This window comes from Pristiophorus japonicus, chromosome 27, assembly GCF_044704955.1.
Source record: "Pristiophorus japonicus isolate sPriJap1 chromosome 27, sPriJap1.hap1, whole genome shotgun sequence".
Classification (NCBI taxonomy): Eukaryota; Metazoa; Chordata; class Chondrichthyes; family Pristiophoridae; genus Pristiophorus; species Pristiophorus japonicus.
Window position 1 is genome coordinate 586,380 of NC_092003.1, and position 23,054 is coordinate 609,433.

The 23,054-nt window shown below is 64.3% G+C and overlaps 3 protein-coding genes across 4 annotated transcripts; 1 reads left to right on the top strand and 2 right to left on the bottom strand.

Moving 5' to 3' along the window:
* Positions 1 to 1,408: 1,408 nt before the first annotated feature.
* On the bottom strand, positions 1,409 to 6,943 carry LOC139239385 (uncharacterized). 2 transcript variants are annotated; one of them, XM_070868060.1, is made up of 2 exons: positions 6,856 to 6,943; positions 1,409 to 3,391 (listed from the first exon to the last, which is right to left on the bottom strand). In XM_070868060.1, the coding sequence occupies exon 2, from the start codon at positions 3,363 to 3,365 to the stop codon at positions 1,551 to 1,553; it is 1,815 nt and encodes a 604-aa protein (XP_070724161.1). In that variant the 5' UTR covers positions 3,366 to 3,391; positions 6,856 to 6,943; the 3' UTR covers positions 1,409 to 1,550. The 2 variants fall into 2 exon arrangements, with proteins under 2 accessions (XP_070724161.1, XP_070724162.1); XM_070868061.1 differs by having other exon boundaries at positions 6,821 to 6,905.
* On the bottom strand, positions 6,803 to 9,868 carry uqcc3 (ubiquinol-cytochrome c reductase complex assembly factor 3). Its single transcript, XM_070868067.1, has 2 exons — positions 9,754 to 9,868; positions 6,803 to 7,200 (listed from the first exon to the last, which is right to left on the bottom strand). The coding sequence occupies exons 1-2, from the start codon at positions 9,859 to 9,861 to the stop codon at positions 7,054 to 7,056; spliced, it is 255 nt and encodes an 84-aa protein (XP_070724168.1). The 5' UTR covers positions 9,862 to 9,868; the 3' UTR covers positions 6,803 to 7,053.
* Positions 9,869 to 10,879: 1,011 nt separating this feature from the next.
* Positions 10,880 to 12,205, top strand: LOC139239312 (uncharacterized). The gene has a single exon (XM_070867981.1). It carries the CDS (start codon positions 10,880 to 10,882, stop codon positions 12,203 to 12,205), a length of 1,326 nt encoding a protein of 441 aa, XP_070724082.1.
* The last annotated feature ends 10,849 nt before the right edge of the window (positions 12,206 to 23,054 follow it).

The window sequence follows — 23,054 nt, forward strand, 5'->3', positions numbered from 1 at the left end:
AGATGCCGAGCAGGCCTTTGTTCCCGGAGCAGTGATTCTTTCCCCTCCCTGGAATCCTGGAATCCTGGAACTCCCTCCCTCACAGCACTCCGGGAGCTCACCATCACCGTATCACGGGCAATAAATGGGCAATAAATGCCGGCCTCGTCAGCGACACCCATGTCCCGCTTTGAAAATCGGACTGCGTGAAGTCCTCAACCACCCCCCCCCCAACCCCGCTCCCCCACTCCCTCCCCCGGCCCCACTCCCCCGGCCCCGCTCCCCCAACCCCCCACCCGACCCCGCTCCCCCAACCCCGCTCCCCCACTCCCTCCCCCGGCCCCACTCCCCAACCCCGCTCCCCCGGCCCCACTCCCCCACTCCCTCCCCCGGCCCCGCTCCCCCACTCCCTCCCCCGGCCCCACTCCCCCACTCCCTCCCCCGGCCCCGCTCCCCCAACCCCTCCCCCGGCCCCACTCCCCAACCCCGCTCCCCAACTCCCTCCCTGCTCCCCCACTCCCTCCCCCGGCCCCGCTCCCCCACTCCCTCCCCCGGCCCCGCTCCCCCAACCCCGCTCCCCCACTCCCTCCCCCGGCCCCGCTCCCCCACTCCCTCCCCCGGCCCCGCTCCCCCAACCCCACTCCCTCCCCCGGCCCCGCTCCCCCACTCCCTCCCCCGGCCCCGCTCCCCCAACCCCTCCCCCGGCCCCACTCCCCAACCCCGCTCCCCCACTCCCTCCCCCGGCCCCGCTCCCCCACTCCCTCCCCCGGCCCCGCTCCCCCACTCCCTCCCCCGGCCCCGCTCCCCCAACCCCGCTCCCCCACTCCCTCCCCCGGCCCCGCTCCCCCACTCCCTCCCCCGGCCCCGCTCCCCCAACCCCACTCCCTCCCCCGGCCCCGCTCCCCCACTCCCTCCCCCGGCCCCGCTCCCCCAACCCCGCTCCCCCACTCCCTCCCCCGGCCCCGCTCCCCCACTCCCCCAACCCCGCTCCCCCACTCCCTCCCCCGGCCCCGCTCCCCCACTCCCCCGGCCCCGCTCCCCCACTCCCCCGGCCCCGCTCCCCCACTCCCTCCCCCGACCACTACCCCCCAGCCCCGCTCCCTCCCCCGGCCCCGCTCCCCCACACCCTCCCTCTACCCCCCGGCCCCGCTCCCCCACTCCCTCCCCCAATCCTCCCCCCGGCCCCACTCCCCCACTCCCTCCTCCGGCCCCACTCCCCCACCCCGGCCCCGCTCCCCCACTCCCTCCCCTGGCTCCACTCCCCCACTCCCTCCCCCAACCCCATTCCCTCCCCGACCCCCCAGCCCCGCTCCCCCACTCCCTCCCTCCATTCCACACTGCGATCGGAACTCCATAGCAACAAAAGGCCATTGGGCCCATCAAGTTTATCCATCCGAGGCCCCAAACTCACCCACAACATCCAGAGAAAGAAGGTTATTTATTTACTTTCCGCAAGTTCCAATAAATCAGATTGTTTCAGGGGCGGGAGGGGAGGGGAGGGATAGCTGTGGAACACATCTTGCTTTGGAATTCTTTGATTCTGGAGGTCTGGTCCTGAAGCTGAATCTGAGTCAAACAGGCGATGGGAGCCCAGGGAAGGAGCGATCGCCCAGGCTAGGGATGGTTGCACCAATGGCCCAGGGACTGCAATGGACATCCTTGTTGCCAGGGATTGTGCATTTTGCAGTGTCTCGGTCTTTGTGGGTCATCGATGAATTCCTGGCTGGCAGCTGATGCTCTGACTGTCCTCTCCGCCCTGCTCCTCCGGGAGGGGTGGCCTGGGTGCCTTTAAGAATTTCAGTTGGTTTGAAGAATTCTTGGAACAGCAAATCAGCAAACACTTTCCCCCAGGGTAACGGTGTGTGGCTGGACGGGGAAACGTTCAAAATCTTCCCCCACACATCGCCCGTGTCCAGCCCGCTCCCAGAGCCACGGGCCTCCACCTGAACTCGGACACTCAGGGTATTGCTGGAAGTGGGAGCTGGCTGGTGGAAACAGTTAAAGATGGAAGACAGGTGAATCTTGGTCCAGAACTCTGACAGGGGCTCGGAGATCCCTGACCATGCCCTGCTTTCAGCAAGCATTTTGGGATTGGGAGGGAATATTTCGTCAAGCGCTATCTCAACAAACTCATCACATTCCGAGGGCCTGGTGTGATTGGGTGCGGGGAAGGATGTTTCGAGCTTCCCCTCTAAGCTTGAGATAGATGGAGATTGCACTGGGATTAATTGCGGCCTTTGGCAGTGTCCAGGGGCCGTCACCAGGCTGGGTGACTGCTTCATCGAACAACCTTTGGCTCCATTGCCTCCTGGGCTTGCAACATACGCAGAGCTGGCGAGGTGTGAAATGGTGAATGGACCTTCCAATACTTTGCAACGCAGTCTATTCTGGTCACTTGCTCCTGTCATTGACCTCAACCCTGAAGAATAACCTCCAGGTGACCACTTTGGCTGAGCATCTGGTGAAGAGGCAGTGGTTGTCCTTGGGTTGGGCGTTGGGGCCAGAACCTCACTGCGCTGACCAGCGGAGCAGCCTTCGAGGCTTGAGCTAGGTTTCAGTGACTTGCCCTCCAGACGACTGGCAGAATTTGGTGTCTGGCGGGAAGCCTGGCTTTCTCTGGCTGATGGAATGCAGATCCCGGGCTTCTGGGTCAGCTGATGAGGTGCTGCCGAGGTCTTTGTTCCTTCCTCAATGGTAGAGTCTGCAAGATCTGGAGAGCCAGAGGTAGCATTGGGCCCACCTGGAGAGCTGGGATTGGGAGCTGACTCTAGCACACACTGGGAGTCCATGAGGCAGTGAAGAAGGCTCTCTTTTTCTGGCCATTCACTGCCTGCTGCGCTGCACACCGTAGACCATCTTTTTCCTCTTGGGTCACAGCCAGTTTTCACCCCCTGGTCTCCAGGGGGCCCGGGGCAGAAAGTGGGCTTTAAATTGGACGGGGATCGGGCGCCTGATGAGGCTGGAGACCCTCCGCGGGGGGCCGGGGGCAGCAGGGACTGTCTGCTGCCACTCGCCTGGGGATTGAAGCTGGCAAGGGAACTCTCTCTGGGCTGGATCGGGATTAGTGGGTACAGGCGCTCACTGGCAGCGGTCACTTCCATGGCTGGCTCACACTGCAGAGAGAGCCAGAGACGGGGGGTCAGGAGGGCTGGAGGGCTCGTGGGCTGACCCTTGGCTGATGTTTCACTCCTGGCAATCAGCCAGTCACCGCCCCCGGTCTGAGAACAGGAAAACACCGAATACCAAATAGATTCCGCCGAGCTGGATGTGATGAATCCAGATCGAGACAGGGCGAAGAGGACCCTCACATAATCAAAGCCCTCTCTTTGTCGTTTCCTCTTCATAGTGACACACAGCAGGGCTTGTATGACGAGGACACAGGTCATAATGGCAACTACAAACAGCACCAAATCTGTGTGGGGAGGGGAAAGAGAGGCATTTGAGTAGGAAACAAAACCCATAACCGTCGGCCCAAGGTACTGAGGCACAGATACAGGCGCTTACCAGCAGAGCTCACCGGTTACCGGCTCCGTGCTCAGAGGCACTGAGGCCAACTGACGGTCGAGACACGGAGACTGCGCTAACGCTGAGGGGCACCACTGAGACACAGGGGGACAGGGCTTTAAATCTCTCGGAGCTCCCAGGTAATACACAACCCAGGAGTCTGTGGGTAAAGTGGGGTACAACTCCCGATCCCCGGCTCTGGCTGCACATTCCCATGCTTTACATTCTCTCTCGCTTTCCATGCGGCTTCTAGCTCCTGACATCCGAACCAAATCTCAGAATCGGTGTTATTGTCGTGCCAACAATACTTTACTGAGAATTGATAAGCCGAACTCCCAGAGGCTGGAGGAGACCGAACTCTCCGTTTGTATGTGACATAAATCACTGCCTACACTGCACGGGATTTCATTCTGTATCATCTTTAAGTATAAATAAATCACACGTGTCAATTTGTGAATCTGGTTCAGTGTCTCACACAATGCACTGTGCACCGTGGGAGTCCCACAGAATGCAGTTTTAGCAATCTGCACCGTGTCAGATCCAGGCAACTTCAACTCGACAATCCCTGGCCCTCAATGGCTCACATTAAAGGGGCCAAGTGGGGGGAATGTGTGGGGCTCAACACCCATGGACACTCCTTACCAGGGAGCAGGGGGGGTCCAGAGGATCTGGGTCCGGGGGATGGTCCAGTCCAGGGGACGAGGAGGGGGGAGGGGGGGTCCGGAGGATGGTCCAGTCCGGGGGACGAGGAGGGGGTCCGGAGGATGGACCTGTCCAGGGGACGAGGAGGGGGGGGGGTCCGGAGGATGGTCCTGTCCGGGGGACGAGGAGGGGGGGGGGGGGTCCGGAGGATGGTCCTGTCCAGGGGACGAGGAGGGGGGGTGTCCGGAGGATGGACCTGTCCAGGGGACGAGGAGGGGGGGGGGTCCGGAGGATGGACCTGTCCAGGGGACGAGGAGGGGGGGGGGGGTCCGGAGGATGGACCTGTCCAGGGGACGAGGAGGGGGGGGGTGTCCGGAGGATGGACCTGTCCAGGGGACGAGGAGGGGGGGGTGTCCGGAGGATGGACCTGTCCAGGGGACGAGGAGGGGGGGGGGGGGGTCCGGAGGATGGTCCTGTCCGGGGGACGAGGAGGGGGTCCGGAGGATGGTCCTGTCCGGGGGACGAGGAGGGGGGTTGTCCGGAGGATGGTCCTGTCCGGGGGATGAGGAGGGGGGGGGGTTCCGGAGGATGGACCTGTCCAGGGGACGAGGAGGGGGGTGTCCGGAGGATGGTCCTGTCCGGGGGACGAGGAGGGGGTCCGGAGGATGGACCTGTCCAGGGGACGAGGAGGGGGGTTGTCCGGAGGATGGTCCTGTCCGGGGGACGAGGGGTCCAGGGGATCGGTACAGGCTCCTTACCGTGGGGATGAAGGTAGTTTTCAGACATAACAGGCTCCTCCTCCACCAGCATTTTTAAAGCTTATAAATCAAAAATGTCAGGAGAGGGGCAGAAAGGGCCGTTCCCACAGGCTGCCTGTCAGCTGTGACCCCATTGGTTCTGGAACCTGACAGTTGCCACGTGTCACATTAGTGCAGCTTTGTGACATCACTGGGAACCCCGGCACAGGGTGGGACACTCGGGACACGGTGCGGGGAGGGTGGGACACTCGGGGCATGGTGCAGGGAGGGTGGGACACTCGGGATGTGGTGCGGGGAGGGTGGGACACTCGGGACATGGTGCGGGGAGGGTGGGACACTCGGGGCATGGTGCAGGGCGAGAGGGACACTCGGGACATGGTGCGGGGAGGGTGGGACACTCGGGACATGGTGCGGGGAGGGTGGGACACTCGGGACATGGTGCGGGGAGGGTGGGACACTCGGGACGTGGTGCGGGGCGAGAGGGACACTCGGGACACGGTGCGGGGCGAGAGGGACACTCGGGACCTGGTGCGGGGCGAGAGGGACACTCGGGACATGGTGCGGGGCGAGAGGGACACTCGGGACATGGTGCGGGGAGGGTGGGACACTCGGGACGTGGTGCGGGGCGAGTGGGACACTCGGGACATGGTGCGGGGCGAGAGGGACACTCGGGACATGGTGCGGGGAGGGAGGGACACTCGGGACATGGTGCGGGGAGGGTGGGACACTCGGGACACGGTGCGGGGAGGGTGGGACACTCAGGACATGGTGCGGGGAGGGTGGGACACTCGGGGCATGGTGCGGGGAGGGTGGGACACTCGGGGCATGGTGCAGGGCGAGAGGGACACTCGGGACATGGTGCGGGGAGGGTGGGACACTCGGGATGTGGTGCGGGGAGGGTGGGACACTCAGGACATGGTGCGGGGAGGGTGGGACACTCGGGGCATGGTGCAGGGCGAGAGGGACACTCGGGACATGGTGCGGGGAGGGTGGGACACTCGGGATGTGGTGCGGGGAGGGTGGGACACTCGGGACATGGTGCGGGGAGGGTGGGACACTCGGGACATGGTGCGGGGAGGGTGGGACACTCGGGATGTGGTGCGGGGAGGGTGGGACACTCGGGGCATGGTGCAGGGCGAGAGGGACACTCGGGACATGGTGCGGGGAGGGTGGGACACTCGGGGCATGGTGCAGGGCGAGAGGGACACTCGGGACATGGTGCGGGGAGGGTGGGACACTCGGGACATGGTGCGGGGAGGGTGGGACACTCGGGGCATGGTGCAGGGCGAGAGGGACACTCGGGACATGGTGCGGGGAGGGTGGGACACTCGGGACATGGTGCGGGGAGGGTGGGACACTCGGGACATGGTGCGGGGAGGGTGGGACACTCGGGACGTGGTGCGGGGCGAGAGGGACACTCGGGACATGGTGCGGGGCGAGAGGGACACTCGGGACATGGTGCGGGGAGGGTGGGACACTCGGGACGTGGTGCGGGGAGGGTGGGACACTCGGGACATGGTGCGGGGCGAGTGGGACACTCGGGACATGGTGCGGGGCGAGTGGGACACTCGGGACGTGGTGCGGGGAGGGTGGGACACTCGGGACATGGTGCGGGGAGGGTGGGACACTCGGGACACGGTGCGGGGAGGATGGGACACTCGGGACATGGTGCGGGGCGAGTGGGACACTCGGGACATGGTGCGGGGAGGGTGGGACACTCGGGACATGGTGCGGGGAGGGTGGGACACTCGGGACATGGTGCGGGGAGGGTGGGACACTCGGGACATGGTGCGGGGAGGGTGGGACACTCGGGACGTGGTGCGGGGCGGGGGGCGGCTGAGACAGTAATGCGCAGGCGGGACTGCAGGGGGCAGTAATGCTCCACGAACCGGGGAAAGGCAGAGCACGAGAACGTTAGAAACTGTTCACCATCAAACCTTTAATCCAATACACAGAAAGATCCCATATTTACATCGCAGCTGATGGATCTGCTGCTCTGCATTCCAGCAGCTTTGATCTCTGGGCGTTTACTGAATTGTTGATAGTACAGGGGGTTACTGGGCGGGTAAAACCAAGGACTGGACTGGATTTCCAGCTCCACGTATCCGACATTTGCCGGCCTCCGACCATCTTCGGCATCTCGCGTCCTTCCGCGGTGTCAGCTCCCGATTCAGGAATCTGACCGGGACGGTTTGTTCCAGTCTGTTTTGCGAGTCATGTTCTCTCCAGTTTTTGCCGACTCCTTGATGACCTCCATTACCAGTGCGTTTCTGCGCCTGCTGCTCTCCAACTGGGCTCGGCTCGATTCAGGCAAGTGCTGCACAAAAAGCGATAAGACCAGGCTGTGAGCACACAATCTACAGCAAAGGACACCCTCAGCCTGCACCCACACTCGGGCCGACCACCCCTCAGCCTTCCACACTCGAGGGATACAAGCCTCGTCTACGTAACCTTGTAAATTAGCCCCAGTACCATTCTGGTCAATCCGTGCTGCTCCCCTCCACCAACATATCCTTCCGCAGGGCGGGGACCAGGACTGAATACAGTCACTGCCGATGGGGTCTGACCAGAGCTTTATACACAGGGAAGCCCCCTGGGCCCGGTCACTGACCCCCCTCCCCCTGGGCCCAGTCACTGACCCCCCTCCCCCTGGGCCCCCCAGTCACTGACCCCCCTCCCCCTGGGCCCCCCAGTCACTGACCCCCCTCCCCCTGGGCCCCCCAGTCACTGACCCCCCTCCCCCTGGGCCCCCCGGTCACTGACCCCCCTCCCCCTGGGCCCGGTCACTGACCCCCCTCCCCCTGGGCCCGGTCACTGACCCCCCTCCCCCTGGGCCCATTCACTGACCCCCCTCCCCCTGGGCCCAGTCACTGACCCCCCTCCCCCTGGGCCCGGTCACTGACCCCCCCTCCCCCTGGGCCCCCCAGTCACTGACCCCCCTCCCCCTGGGCCCAGTCACTGACCCCCCTCCCCCTGGGCCCCCGGTCACTGACCCACCTCCCCCTGGGCCCGGTCACTGACCCACCTCCCCCTGGGCCCAGTCACTGACCCACCTCCCCCTGGGCCCAGTCACTGACCCACCTCCCCCTGGGCCCAGTCACTGACCCCCCTCCCCCTGGGCCCCCCAGTCACTGACCCCCCTCCCCCTGGGCCCAGTCACTGACCCCCCTCCCCCTGGGCCCCCCGGTCACTGACCCACCTCCCCCTGGGCCCGGTCACTGACCCCCCTCCCCCTGGGCCCAGTCACTGACCCACCTCCCCCTGGGCCCGGTCACTGACCCCCCTCCCCCTGGGCCCAGTCACTGACCCACCTCCCCCTGGGCCCAGTCACTGACCCCCCTCCCCCTGGGCCCCCCGGTCACTGACCCACCTCCCCCTGGGTCCGGTCACTGACCCCCCTCCCCCTGGGCCCAGTCACTGACCCACCTCCCCCTGGGCCCAGTCACTGACCCCGCTCCCCCTGGGCCCCCCAGTCACTGACTCCCCTCCCCCTGGGCCCTGTCACTGACCCACCTCCCCCTGGGCCCAGTCACTGACCCCCCTCCCCCTGGGCCCCCCAGTCACTGACTCCCCTCCCCCTGGGCCCAGTCACTGACCCCCCTCCCCCTGGGCCCCCCAGTCACTGACCCCCCTCCCCCTGGGCCCTGTCACTGACCCCCCTCCCCCTGGGCCCAGTCACTGACCCCCCTCCCCCTGGGCCCAGTCACTGACCCCCCTCCCCCTGGGCCCCCCAGTCACTGACCCCCCTCCCCCTGGGCCCGGTCACTGACCCCCCTCCCCCTGGGCCCAGTCACTGACCCCCCTCCCCCTGGGCCCCCCAGTCACTGACCCCCCTCCCCCTGGGCCCGGTCACTGACCCCCCTCCCCCTGGGCCCAGTCACTGACCCCCCTCCCCCTGGGCCCCCCAGTCACTGACCCCCCTCCCCCTGGGCCCCCCAGTCACTGACCCCCCTCCCCCTGGGCCCGGTCACTGACCCCCCTCCCCCTGGGCCCAGTCACTGACCCCCCTCCCCCTGGGCCCAGTCACTGACCCACCTCCCCCTGGGCCCAGTCACTGACCCCGCTCCCCCTGGGCCCCCCGGTCACTGACCCCCCTCCCCCTGGGCCCCCCAGTCACTGACCCCCCTCCCCCTGGGCCCCCCGGTCACTGACCCCCCTCCCCCTGGGCCCCCCAGTCACTGACCCCCCTCCCCCTGGGCCCCCCAGTCACTGACCCCCCTCCCCCTGGGCCCGGTCACTGACCCCCCTCCCCCTGGGCCCGGTCACTGACCACCCTCCCCCTGGGCCCCCCGGTCACTGACCCCCCTCCCCCTGGGCCCCCCAGTCACTGACCCCCCTCCCCCTGGGCCCCCCAGTCACTGACCCCCCTCCCCCTGGGCCCCCCGGTCACTGACCCACCTCCCCCTGGGCCCGGTCACTGACCCCCCTCCCCCTGGGCCCGGTCACTGACCCCCCTCCCCCTGGGCCCAGTCACTGACCCCCCTCCCCCTGGGCCCGGTCACTGACCCCCCTCCCCCTGGGCCCGGTCACTGACCCCCCTCCCCCTGGGCCCGGTCACTGACCCCCCTCCCCCTGGGCCCCCCAGTCACTGACCCCCCTCCCCCTGGGCCCAGGCCCCGCCCCCTGTCGTGGCGTCACTCACCCGAGTGAGGGCACCGCGGGGTCAGGGGGCAATGACCTTTCATTCCCAGACTGCACCTCGCCCGCGGCCCGGCGACAGGTCAGTGCGACCCCCGGCCCCCGGCCCCCGGCACTGCCCGCTCCCCCGGCCCCGGACCCTCTCCCCCGGCCCCCGGGTACACCCGGCCCCTCTCCCCCGGCCCCGGACCCTCTCCCCCGGACCCCGGACCCTCTCCCCCGGCCCCCGGACCTGGGCGATGTCCCTCCGCCGCTGCTCGCTCGGGCCCGCCAGAACCCAGCTCAGGCCGCCCGCCGCCGCCACCAGCAGCGCCCCGGCAACCGCCATCCGGGCCCTCATCCTCGGCCCCGCCCTCTGCACAGGCCCCGCCCCCGGCACCAGGCCCCCCCCCCGCGGTGTCGGTGAGGTTTCCCTTTGCCGAAGATTCGAGCCTTAGGTGGCATCGAGTTCCCTGGCAACGGCTCCAGGGTCCCGACCCCCAACATCATGGTCCCGACACCTGACCCCAGGGTCCTGACCCCCAACCCCAGGTCCCCGAGCTCCAGGGTCCCAACCCCCGAGCTCCACTGTCCCGACCCCCAACATCGTGGTCCCGACACCTGACCCCCAACCCCAGGTCCCCGAGCTCCAGGGTCCCAACCCCCGACCCCGGGGTCCCGAGTCCGAGCTCCAGGGTCCCAACCCCCGAGCTCCACTGTCCCGACCCCCAACATCATGGTCCCGACACCTGACCCCCAACCCCAGGTCCCCGAGCTCCAGGGTCCCAACCCCCGACCCCGGGATCCCGAGTCCGAGCTCCAGGGTCCCGACCCCCAACCCAGGGTCCCAACCCCCGAGCTCCAGGGTCCCGACCCCCGACCCAGGGTCCCAACCCCCAACCCCGAGGTCCCGAGTCCGAGCTCCAGGGTCCCGACCCCCAACCCAGGGTCCCAACCCCCGAGCTCCAGGGTCCCGACCCCCGACCCAGGGTCCCAACCCCCGACCCCGGGATCCCGAGCCCGAGCTCCAGGGTCCCGACCCCGAGCTCCAGGGTCCCGACACCCGACCCAGGGTCCCAACCCCCAACCCCAGGTCCCCGAGCTCCAGGGTCCCAACCCCCGACCCCGGGATCCCGAGCCCGAGCTCCAGGGTCCCAACCCCCGACCCTGGGATCCCAAGCCCGAGCTCCAGGGTCCCGACCCCCGACCCCGGGATCCCGAGCCCGAGCTCCAGGGTCCCGACCCCCGACCCCGGGATCCCGAGCCCGAGCTCCAGGGTCCCAACCCCCGACCCCGGGGTCCCGAGCCCGAGCTCCAGGGTCCCGACCCCCAACCCAGGGTCCCAACCCCCGAGCTCCAGGGTCCCGACCCCCAACATCATGGTCCCGACATCTGACCCCCAACCCCAGGTCCCCGAGCTCCAGGGTCCCAACCCCCGACCCCGTGATCCCGAGCCCGAGCTCCAGGGTCCCAACCCCCGACCCCGGGATCCCGAGCCCGAGCTCCAGGGTCCCGAGCCCGAGCTCCAGGGTCCCGACCCCCGACCCAGGGTCCCGACCCCCGACCCAGGGTCCCAACCCCCAACCCCAGGTCCCCGAGCTCCAGGGTCCCAACCCCCGACCCCGGGATCCCGAGCCCGAGCTCCAGGGTCCCAACCCCGGGATCCCGAGCCCGAGCTCCAGGGTCCCGACCCCCGACCCCGGGATCCCGAGCCCGAGCTCCAGGGTCCCGACCCCCGACCCCGGGATCCCGAGCCCGAGCTCCAGGGTCCCGACCCCGGGATCCCGAGCCCGAGCTCCAGGGTCCCGACTCCCGATCCCGGGATCCCGAGCCCGAGCTCCAGGGTCCCGACTCCCGACCCCGGGATCCCGAGCCCGAGCTCCAGGGTCCCGACCCCCGACCCCGGGATCCCGAGCCCGAGCTTCAGGGTCCCGACTCCCGACCCCGGGATCCCAAGCCCGAGCTCCAGGGTCCCGACCCCGGGATCCCGAGCCCGAGCTCCAGGGTCCCGACTCCCGATCCCGGGATCCCGAGCCCGAGCTCCAGGGTCCCGACCCCCAACCCAGGGTCCCAACCCCCGAGCTCCACTGTCCCGACCCCCAACATCATGGTCCCGACACCTGACCCCCAACCCCAAGTCCCCGAGCTCCAGGGTCCCAACCCCCGACCCCGGGGTCCCGAGCCCGAGCTCCAGGGTCCCAACCCCCGACCCAGGGTCCCAACCCCCAACCCCGGGATCCCGAGCCCGAGCTCCAGGGTCCCGAGCCCGAGCTCCAGGGTCCCGACCCCCGACCCAGGGTCCCAACCCCCAACCCCAGGTCCCCGAGCTCCAGGGTCCCAACCCCCGACCCCGGGATCCCGAGCCCGAGCTCCAGGGTCCCGACCCCCGACCCCGGGATCCAGAGCCCGAGCTCCAGGGTCCCGACCCCCGACCCCGGGATCCCGAGCCCGAGCTCCAGGGTCCCGAGCCCGAGCTCCAGGGTCCCGACCCCCGACCCAGGGTCCCAACCCCCAACCCCAGGTCCCCGAGCTCCAGGGTCCCAACCCCCGACCCCGGGATCCCGAGCCCGAGCTCCAGGGTCCCAACCCCCGACCCCGGGATCCCGAGCCCGAGCTCCAGGGTCCCGACCCCCGACCCCGGGATCCCGAGCCCGAGCTCCAGGGTCCCGACCCCGGGATCCCGAGCCCGAGCTCCAGGGTCCTGACCCCCAACCCAGGGTCCCAAACCCCGAGCTCCAGGGTCCCGACCCCCAACATCATGGCCCCGACCCCCAACCCCAGGGTCCCGACCCCCAGCCCCAGCATCCCGACCCTCAGTCCCAGAGTCCCAACCCCTGGGCCCCGGCCCTGATTCCCAGCCCCAGAATCCCGATCCCCAGTCCCAGGGTCCCGACCCCCAATCCCAGGGTTCCGGCCCCGAGCCCCAGGATCCCAGCCCCCGAGCTCCAGGGTCCCAGCCCCCCCCCCCAAGTCCTGGCCCCAGAGTCCTGGCAGCCTGTGGGCTCCCCGACGCCCGCCAGCTCTCAATGGAGGACCGGTGAACCAGTGCCCCTTTCGGTGAAATTAGGAAACACTTTTGCACACAGGGTGGTGCAGTGTAGAACTCTCTTCAATCAATTGTTGATTTTAAATCTGAAATGTTATAGATCTTTGTTAATTCAAGGTATTCAGGGATATGGGCCAAAGGGATGAATAGTGCAGCAAGCTCGAGGGGCGGAATGACCACCTCCTGTTCCTCTGTTCCAACACATTCCTCCCTCAAACAATACCGAAACACATTAAGCCAGGCTATCTGGTCATTATCTTGAAACTTGCTGTGTGTAAATTGGCCATGTTTCCCACATTACAGCAGCGGCTACACTTTTAAAAAGTACGTAATTGGCTGTGAAGTGCTTCGGAACTTCCTGAGGTGGTGAAAGACCCTGAAGACATGCGAGCTCTCGATGAGTGGCCTAGGGGTGAGGATACTGGTTCCCTGGTGATGCTGCGGACCCTGCTATTTCCCAGCTGGAGATTACAGGCAAATTTTAGCCTGCCAGGGCTCCCTTTGAGTGAGGCATTTGGCACAGGCCTGGGACAGTGGCAGGAGCTAATCAGACGCACATTGCGGGAGTGCCCTCAGTACTGACTCTCCCACAGTGCGGCACTCCCTCAGTACTGCCCCTCCGACAGTGCGGCACTCCCTCAGTACTGCCCCTCCGACAGTGCGGCACTCCCTCAGTACTGCCCCTCCGACAGTGCGGCACTCCCTCAGTACTGCCCCTCCGACAGTGCGGCACTCCCTCAGTACTGCCCCTCCGACAGTGCGGCACTCCCTCAGTACTGCCCCTCCGACAGTGCGGCGCTCCCTCAGTACTGCCCCTCCGACAGTGCGGCACTACCTCAGTACTGCCCCTCCGATAGAGCGGCACTCCCTCAGTACTGACCCTCCCACAGTGCGGCACTCCCTCACTACTGCCCCTCCGACAGTGCGGCACTCCCTCAGTACCGCCCCTCCGACAGTGCGGCGCTCCCTCAGTACTGCCCCTCCGACAGTGCGGCACTCCCTCAGTACCGCCCCTCCGACAGTGCGGCGCTCCCTCAGTACTGCCCCTCCGACAGTGCGGCACTCCCTCAGTACTGCCCCTCCGACAGTGCGGCACTCCCTCAGTACCGCCCCTCCGACAGTGCGGGGCTCCCTCAGTACTGCCCCTCCGACAGTGCGGCACTCCCTCAGTACCGCCCCTCCGACAGTGTGGCACTCCCTCAGTACTGCCCCTCCGACAGTGCGGCGCTCCCTCAGTACTGCCCCTCCGACAGTGCAGCGCTCCCTCAGTACTGACCCTCCCACAGTGCGGCGCTCCCTCAGTACTGCCCCTCCGACAGTGCGGCACTCCCTCAATAACGCCCCTCCGACAGTGCGGCGCTCCCTCAGTACCGCCCCTCCGACAGTGTGGCGCTCCCTCAGTACCGCCCCTCCGACAGTGCGGCACTCCCTCAATAACGCCCCTCCGACAGTGCGGCGCTCCCTCAGTACCGCCCCTCCGACAGTGCGGCACTCCCGCAGTACCGTCCCTCCGACAGTGCGGCACTCCCTCAGTACCGCCCCTCCGACAGTGCGGCACTCCTTCAGTACCGCCCCTCCGACAGTGAGGCACTCCCTCAGTAACGCCCCTCCGATAGTGCGGCACTCCCTCAGTACCGCCCCTCCGACAGTGCGGCACTCCCTCATAACTGCCCCTCCGACAGTGCGGCACTCCCTCAGTACTGCCCCTCCGACAGTGCGGCACTCCCTCAGTACCGCCCCTCCGACAGTGCGGCACTCCCTCAGTACTGCCCCTCCGACAGTGCGGCACTCCCTCAGTACCGCCCCTCCGACAGTGCGGCACTCCCTCAGTACTGCCCCTCCGACAGTGTGGCGCTCCCTCAGTACCGCCCCTCCGACAGTGCGGCGCTCCCTCAGTACTGCCCCTCCCACAGTGCGGCGCTCCCTCAGTACTGCCCCTCCGACAGTGCGGCACTCCCTCAATAACGCCCCTCCGACAGTGCGGCGCTCCCTCAGTACCGCCCCTCCGACAGTGCGGCACTCCCGCAGTACCGTCCCTCCGACAGTGCGGCACTCCCTCAGTACCGCCCCTCCGACAGTGCGGCACTCCCTCAGTACCGCCCCTCCGACAGTGAGGCACTCCCTCAGTAACGCCCCTCCGATAGTGCGGCACTCCCTCAGTACCGCCCCTCCGACAGTGCGGCGCTCCCTCAGTACCGCCCCTCCGACAGTGCGGCACTCCCGCAGTACCGTCCCTCCGACAGTGCGGCACTCCCTCAATAACGCCCCTCCGACAGTGCGGCGCTCCCTCAGTACTGCCCCTCCGACAGTGCGGCACTCCCTCAATAACGACCCTCCGACAGTGCGGCGCTCCCTCAGTACTGCCCCTCCGACAGTGCGGCACTCCCTCAATAACGCCCCTCCGACAGTGCGGCACTCCCTCATAACTGCCCCTCCGACAGTGCGGCACTCCCTCAGTACTGCCCCTCCGACAGTGCGGCACTCCCTCAGTACCGCCCCTCCGACAGTGCGGCACTCCCTCAGTACTGCCCCTCCGACAGTGCGGCGCTCCCTCAGTACCGCCCCTCCGACAGTGCGGCACTCCCTCAGTACTGCCCCTCCCACAGTGTGGCGCTCCCTCAGTACTGCCCCTCCGACAGTGCGGCACTCCCTCAATAACGCCCCTCCGACAGTGCGGCGCTCCCTCAGTACCGCCCCTCCGACAGTGCGGCACTCCCTCAGTACTGCCCCTCCGACAGTGCGGCACTCCCGCAGTACCGTCCCTCCGACAGTGCGGCGCTCCCTCAGTACCGCCCCTCCGACAGTGCGGCGCTCCCTCAGTACCGCCCCTCCGACAGTGCGGCACTCCCTCAATAACGCCCCTCCGACAGTGCGGCACTCCCTCAATAACGCCCCTCCGACAGTGCGGCGCTCCCTCAGTACCGTCCCTCCGACAGTGCGGCGCTCCCTCAGTACCGCCCCTCCGACAGTGCGGCACTCCCTCAGTACTGCCCCTCCGACAGTGTGGCACTCCCTCAGTACCGCCCATCCGACAGTGTGGCACTCCCTCAGTACCGTCCCTCCGACAGTGCGGCGCTCCCTCAGTACCGCCCCTCCGACAGTGTGGCACTCCCTCAGTACCGTCCCTCCGACAGTGCGGCACTCCCTCAATAACGCCCCTCCGACAGTGCGGCGCTCCCTCAGTACTGCCCCTCCGACAGTGCGGCACTCCCTCAATAACGCCCCTCCGACAGTGCGGCGCTCCCTCAGTACCGCCCCTCCGACAGTGCGGCACTCCCGCAGTACCGTCCCTCCGACAGTGCGGCACTCCCTCAGTACCGCCCCTCCGACAGTGCGGCACTCCCTCAGTACCGCCCCTCCGACAGTGCGGCACTCCTTCAGTGACGCCCCTCCGACAGTGCGGCGCTCCCTCAGTACCGCCCCTCCGACAGTGCGGCACTCCCTCAGTACTGCCCCTCCGACAGTGCGGCACTCCCTCAATAACGCCCCTCCGACAGTGCGGCGCTCCCTCAGTACTGCCCCTCCGACAGTGCGGCACTCCCGCAGTACCGTCCCTCCGACAGTGCGGCACTCCCTCAGTACTGCCCCTCCGACAGTGCGGCACTCCCTCAGTACTGCCCCTCCGACAGTGCGGCACTCCTTCAGTAACGCCCCTCCGACAGTGCGGCGCTCCCTCAGTACCGCCCCTCCGACAGTGCGGCACTCCCTCAGTACCGTCTGCAGCAACAGACCAGCAGAGTGTCTGCGTCTTGCATGGGAGGACAGTCTATGAGGATAAAACACCATTAAACAGAGCAGTTCCCCGCCTCTTGGGAGCGGATTTGTGGCAGGTGGACGTGTGCTTATCACAGAGTGACAGAGATTAAAACAGGTCATAATAAAAACTACTCACTCCTCATGACTGGCATTTTACAGGTCTTGCTACCACAGCGACAAAGCTCGTAGCCCAGAGAGGAAAGGATCTAACAAATCATAGCGTAAGGTAAGCCTCTGTCCACTTCAGTCCCAGATTAATAAAGGCAGTCGCGGGAATGATTCTTCCTGGTCGTTATCGGGGTCACGGCCATAATCGGGGTCATGACCATGGGACCTTTAAATAGGAAGACGGGACCAAAGATGACCATGTTTGGAAGGCGGCTCCCTCAGTACTGCACTGGGAGTGTCAGTCCAGACTATGTGCTCGGTGCTCAACTCCTGGCGTGGGACTGACTCAGACGAGCGTGCTGCCTGCTGAGGCAATCTGACACTGCGCAGGGGATCTGCCCGAATGTTCGCGTAGGACGCTTGTCAGAGTGGTCCCTGCTGCAGATCGGGAGTGAACCCCTTACACACACTGGAAGGGTAGGGAGGAGGGGATGGAAGGTGGTGGGGAGTTTAGGGGAGGGGGCTGTGGATAAGGGAGGTGTTGGGGGCGGGGTGCCGGTACAGGGGGAGGTTAGGGGAGGTGGATGTCATGTATGTAACCACAATGTAACACCACTGTATTACTGTATACACTCAACTTAGATGCACACCTTGACCACAAGGGGTGAACTTGTGGGAGACACTCCTTACCTGATCACACAGGTATAAAAAGGGAGGTCCCACGCAGGGTCATCACTTCTGGAGTCCTGTAATAAAGAGTTAAGGTCACAGAGTGACCTTGTCCCTGGAATGTGCCTCGTGTGGTTTCATGTTGTAGAGTAAGGACTTTACATTGGCGACGAGAAACGGGAATTCACGACCCACGAGAATGGCCACCGGTAGCACAGAGGAACGGTACTGTGTTGGGGAAGACTGGGACGATTTTGTCGAGAGGCTTCAGCAAAGCTTCGTTACTAAAGACTGGCTGGGGATGCAGCGGCCGACAAGCGAAGGGCTCATCTCCTGACCAGCTGCAGGCCAAAGACTTACGCGCTCATGAAGGACTTACTGGCAAATTGATCGGGGAGCACCTCAAACCAGCAAGCAGCATACACATGGCTCGACACAGATTCTACACCCACCGATGTCGTGAAGGACAGAGCGTACTGGACTTCCTAGCGGACCTCCGGCGTTTGACCAGCCTCTGTAAGTTCACAGACGCCTGCAGGGGAGATGCTAAGGGACTTCTTTATCGAGGGCATCGGTCATGCGGGAATTTTTCACAATTTAATTGAGACCAAGGACTTGACCTTGGAAGCGGCGGCATTGATAGCTCAAACTTTCATGGCGGGGGAGGAAGAGACAAAAATGATTTACGCGCGCAATTCTGCTTCTAACGCGGCGATCGATCAGGGAGTCAATATTATAAATGCTACTCAGAGCCCCGCAGGCAGGCAGGGGCAGTCCGACACTCCCCAGGCAGCAATAGACCCCAGAGCAGGACCTCAACAGAGACAATGGCAGGCTGAACGGACATTCACGCCATCACAGTGGACAATGCGGCCCGGGATGGGGCCATTGACACCCACTAATAGGGTACTTAAGAGCAGTCAATGGGACAGTCAGTGCGGAATGCCTGGCCATAGTCCCTTTGTTCCCAACAATGGAAACTTTAACTCATGCTGGAGGTGTGGGGGAAAACACTCAGCTAGATCCTGCAGATTCCAACAGTTTGTCTGCAGAAACTGCAATCTCAGTGGCCACTTAGTTCGAATGTGCAGAAAACCTGCAACCAGACTAATATATGAGACAGATGGGCCAGAAGAGGGTTCTGTGAGGCAGGATGACCTTTGGGGCAAATCGATGGATGCCAAGGTTCAGCGGGTCCATGTGGTGAATATTCACAGTTCATACACCAAAACGCCACCAATGATGATGAGGGTTTTGTTGAACGGCATCCCAGTACACATGGAGCCAGCCAGTCACTCATGGGCGTTCAGCAATTTGAGAAGCTATGGCTACTCAAAGCCAGTAGACCCAAATTAGAACGTATTGAGACACAATTACGGACTTACACCAAAGAAATCATTCCGGTGCTAGGCAGTGCAATGATGGCTGTCACACACAATGGGTTAGTGAATCGGCTGCTGTTCTGGATTGTCCCGGGCAGTGGTCCCGCACTGTTGGGGAGGAGCTGGTTAGCCGAGATGAACTGGAAATGGGGGGGATGTTCACGCAATGTCCTCGGTGGAGCGAAGTTCGTGCTCAAGTCCTACAACAATTTGAGTCACGATTCCAACCGGGCGTCGGGACTTTCAAAGGCACGAAAGTAGTGATACACATCACCCCAAACGCCAGGCCAGTGCACCACAAAGCCAGAGCGGTGCCGTATAATGAAGGAAAAAATCGAGAGCGAATTGGACCGGCTGTTGCGAGAGGGCATCATCTCGCCCATTGAATTCAGCGACTGGGAGAGCCCCATCGTTCCCGTCCTAAAAGCGGATGGCTCTGTCAGGATCTGTGGCGACTACAAGGCCACCATCAATCGGGTGTCCCTACAAGATCAATACCCGCTCCCGAGAGCGGAGGACCTCTTCGCCACACTGGCAGGCGGCAAGCTGTTCACCAAGTTGGACCTCACTTCAGCCGACATGACCCAAGAACTGGCCGATGAATCTAAACTACTGACCACCATCACCACGCACAAGGGACTGTTCGTTTATAACAGATGCCCGTTTAGCATTCGATCAGCGGCCGGGATTTTTCAACATAACATGGAAAGCTGCTCAAATCCATTCCTGGAACGATCGTATTCCAGGACGACATCCTCATCACGGGGCGAGACACCGAGGAACACCTCCACAACCTGGAGGAGGTGCTATGCCGACTGGACCGGGTAGGCCTACGACTCAAGAAGTCTAAATGTGTGTTCTTAGCTCCTGAGGTTGAGTTTCTGGGCAGGAGGGTTGCTGCAGTCGGGACTCGGCCCACCGAATCCAAAACAGAGGCGATTCGACGAGCACCCAGGCCCTGCAACACATCGGAACTGCGTTCATTCCTGGGACTGTTGAACTATTTCGGGAACTTTCTGCCGAACTTGAGCATGTTGTTGGAGCCGCTACACGTGCTCCTGCGTAAGGGTTGTGATTGGTTTCGGGGGGACTGTCAGGAACGGGCTTTTGATCGGGCGCAAAACCTACTTTGTTCAAACAAGTTGTTGACCCTGTACGACCCCTGTAAACGTTTAGTTCTGACATGTGATGCATCGTCCTATGGGGTTGGGTGCGTGTTGCAGCAAGGTAATGCTGAGGGTCAGCTTATGCCTCCAGGTCGCTCTCTCAAGCAGAACGGGGATATGGGATGGTCGAGAAGGAAGCGCTTGCATGTGTCTGTGGTGTAAAAAAAAATGCATCAGTACCTCTTCGGTAGGAAGTTTGAATTAGAGACGGACTACAAGCCATTAACATCCCTGTTGTCAGACAGCCAGGCTGTCAATGCCAACGCATCAGTTCAAATACAGCGATGGGCCCTCACGCTAGCTGCTTATGACTACTCCATCTGGCACCGGCCCGGCACTGAAAACTGCACTGACGCGCTCAGCAGGCTCCCACTGGCCACCACCGAGGGGGCAGCTGAGAAAAGTGCCGAGATGGTCATGGCTGTCGATGCCTTTGACAGTGCAGGCTCCCCCATCATTGCCCGCCAGATCAAAATCTGGACAAACAGAGATCCCCTCCTATCCTTGATTAAGAAATGTGTCCTGACTGGGGATTGGGCGCCCGCACACGGAGCATGCCCTGAGGAGGTCAGACCGTTCCACAGGCGGATGGATGAGCTCTCCATCCAAGCCGACTGCCTACTATTGGGCAGCCGGGTAGTCATGACCCAGAAGGGCAGGGAGGCGTTCATCAGGGAACTCTGCAACGAGCACCCAGGCGTTGTGATGATGAAGGCCATTGCCCGGTCACACGTTTGGTGGCCTGGAATTGACTCAGACCTGGAACACTGTGTTCGCAGGTGCACGACGTGTGCCCAGCTGGGTAATGCCCCCAGGGAGGCCCTGCTCAGCCCGTGGCCCTGGCCCACCAAGCCATAGTCACGCATTCATGTTGACTACGCGGGCCCGTTCATGGGGAAGATGTTCCTCATTGTAGTAGTGCGTACTCGAAATGGATCGAGTGCATCATTCTGAATTCATGTACGTCATCCACCACCGTGGAAAGCCTACGTGCGATCTTTGCAACCCATGGCTTGCCAGACATCCTGGTTAGTGATAATGGCCCATGTTTCACGAGCTATGAATTCCGGGAGTTTATGTCGGGCAATGGCATCAACCACGTCAGGACTGCACCGTTCAAGCCGGCCTCCAATGGCCAGTCAGAACGGGCAGTCCAAATCATTAAGCAAGGTATGCTCAGGATCCAAGGAGGGGGAGGGGAGGGCGGGTACTGGACCCCAGTTGGACAGTGAGGGGAGGGGGAGGGCGGGTACTGAACCCCAGTTGGACAGGGAGGGGAGGGGAGGGCGGGTACTGGACCCCAGTTGGACAGGGAGGGGAGGGGTTACACCGAGCGCCCTCACACACAGCATTTTACAAAGTGGAGATGTGGACATGTGGTGAGGAGAGAAGGTTGAAGGCACAGGAGGCTAAGGACAGTGTCAGTGAGCTGTGTGGGTTTGGAGGATTGGAGAGTCAGCCACGAAATGGTGAAGTGACGAACAAAGGCCCAGCATTGACCCAGAGTCTGAGAGCAATTTGTCCACCGGTACGCTCGCGGCCTTCCGCGAGAGGGAGGCGCCGGAGGGACTGGAGCGCATCGTTACCCCCGGCAACCACATTTTAATTTGATTTTATATGTTTTAAAGTTTAATTTGTTTTAATTGCCAGTTTTACTGTCCCCCTCCCGTTTTATAGGGGGCACTTGTAAAATATATGGTTTTAATGCCCCCTAAAAAAAAACATTAAAAAAAATAAAGGGGCAGTTAAAAGTGTCTGGAGTGTCCCCCAGATCGGGGGGCACTTGATCTAACGTTTATTTTGTTTCTCCCCCCCCCCCCAAAAAGAGTTGAGAGCAATTTTCCTGAGGGCAGCCTCCCACATGGCCCGGGAAATCGTTATCTCCCTCGCACTCTGTCTTCCTCCCCCTCTCCCCCCACCCTCTGTCTCTCTCCCCCTCTCCCCCCACCCTCTGTCTCCCTCCCCCTCTCCCCCCGCCCTCTGTCTCTCTCCCCCCGCCCTCTGTCTCTTTCTCTCTCCCTCTCCCCCACCCTCTGTCTCTCTCCCCCTCTCCCCCCGCCCTCTGGCTCCCTCCCCCTCTCCCCCCGCCCTCTGTCTCTCTCCCCCTCTCCCCCCACCCTCTGTCTCCCTCCCCCTCTCCCCCCGCCCTCTGTCTCTCTCCCCCCACCCTCTGTCTCTCTCCCCCCACCCTCTGTCTCCCTCCCCCTCTCCCCCCACCCTCTGTCTCCCTCCCCCTCTCCCCCGCCCTCTGTCTCTCTCCCCCCGCCCTCTGTCTCTTTCTCTCTCCCTCTCCCCCACCCTCTGTCTCTCTCTCCCTCTCCCCCCGCCCTCTGTCTCTCTCCCCCCACCCTCTGTCTCCCTCCCCCTCTCCCCCCGCCCTCTGTCTCTCTCCCCCCGCCCTCTGTCTCTTTCTCTCTCCCTCTCCCCCCACCCTCTGTCTCCCTCCCCCTCTCCCCCCACCCTCTGTCTCCCTCTCCCTCTCCCCCCGCCCTCTGTCTCTCTCCCCCTCTCCCCCCACCCTCTATCTCCCTCCCCCCGCCCTCTGTCTCTCTCTCTCTCCCTCTCCCCCCGCCCTCTGTCTCTCTCTCTCTCTCCCTCTCCCCCCGCCCTCTGTCTCTCTCCCCCCGCCCTCTGTCTCTCTCTCCCTCTCCCCCCGCCCTCTGTCTCTCTCTCTCCCTCCGCCCTCTTTCTCCCTCCCCCTCTCCCCCGCCCTCTGTCTCTCTCTCTCCCTCTCCCCCCGCCCTCTGTCTCTCTCTCTCTCTCCCTCTCCCCCCGCCCTCTGTCTCCCGCCCCCTCTCCCCCCGCCCTCTGTCTCTCTCTCCCTCTCCCCCCGCCCTCTGTCTCTCCCTCTCCCCCCGCCCTCTGTCTCCCGCCCCCTCTCCCCCCGCCCTCTGTCTCTCTCTCTCCCCCCACCCTCTGTCTCTCTCTCCCCCTCTCCCCCCACCCTCTGTCTCTCTCTCCCCCTCTCACCCCGCCCTCTGTCTCTCTCTCTCCCTCTCCCCCCGCCCCCTGTCTCTCTCTCTCCCTCTCCCCCCGCCCTCTGTCTCTCTCTCCCTCTCCCCCCGCCCTCTGTCTCCCTCCCCCTCTCCCCACGCCCTCTGTCTCTCTCTCCCTCTCCCCCTGCCCTCTGTCTCTCCCTCCCCCTTTCCCCCCGCCCTCTGTCTCTCTCTCTCCCTCTCCCCCCGCCCTCTGTCTCCCTCCCCCTTTCCCCCCGCCCTCAGTCTCTCTCACTCCCTCTCCCCCCGCCCTCTGTCACTCTCTCCCTCTCCTCCGCCCTCTGTCTCTCCCCCCGCCCTCTGTCTCTCTCCTCCTCTCCCCCCCTGTCTCCTCTTTTTTTTTTACTTCTCTCCCTCCCCATCACACCCCCCTCTCTCCCTCTCCCCCTCTGTCTCCCCCCCCTCCCTCTTCCCCCTGTCTTCCCCCTCGC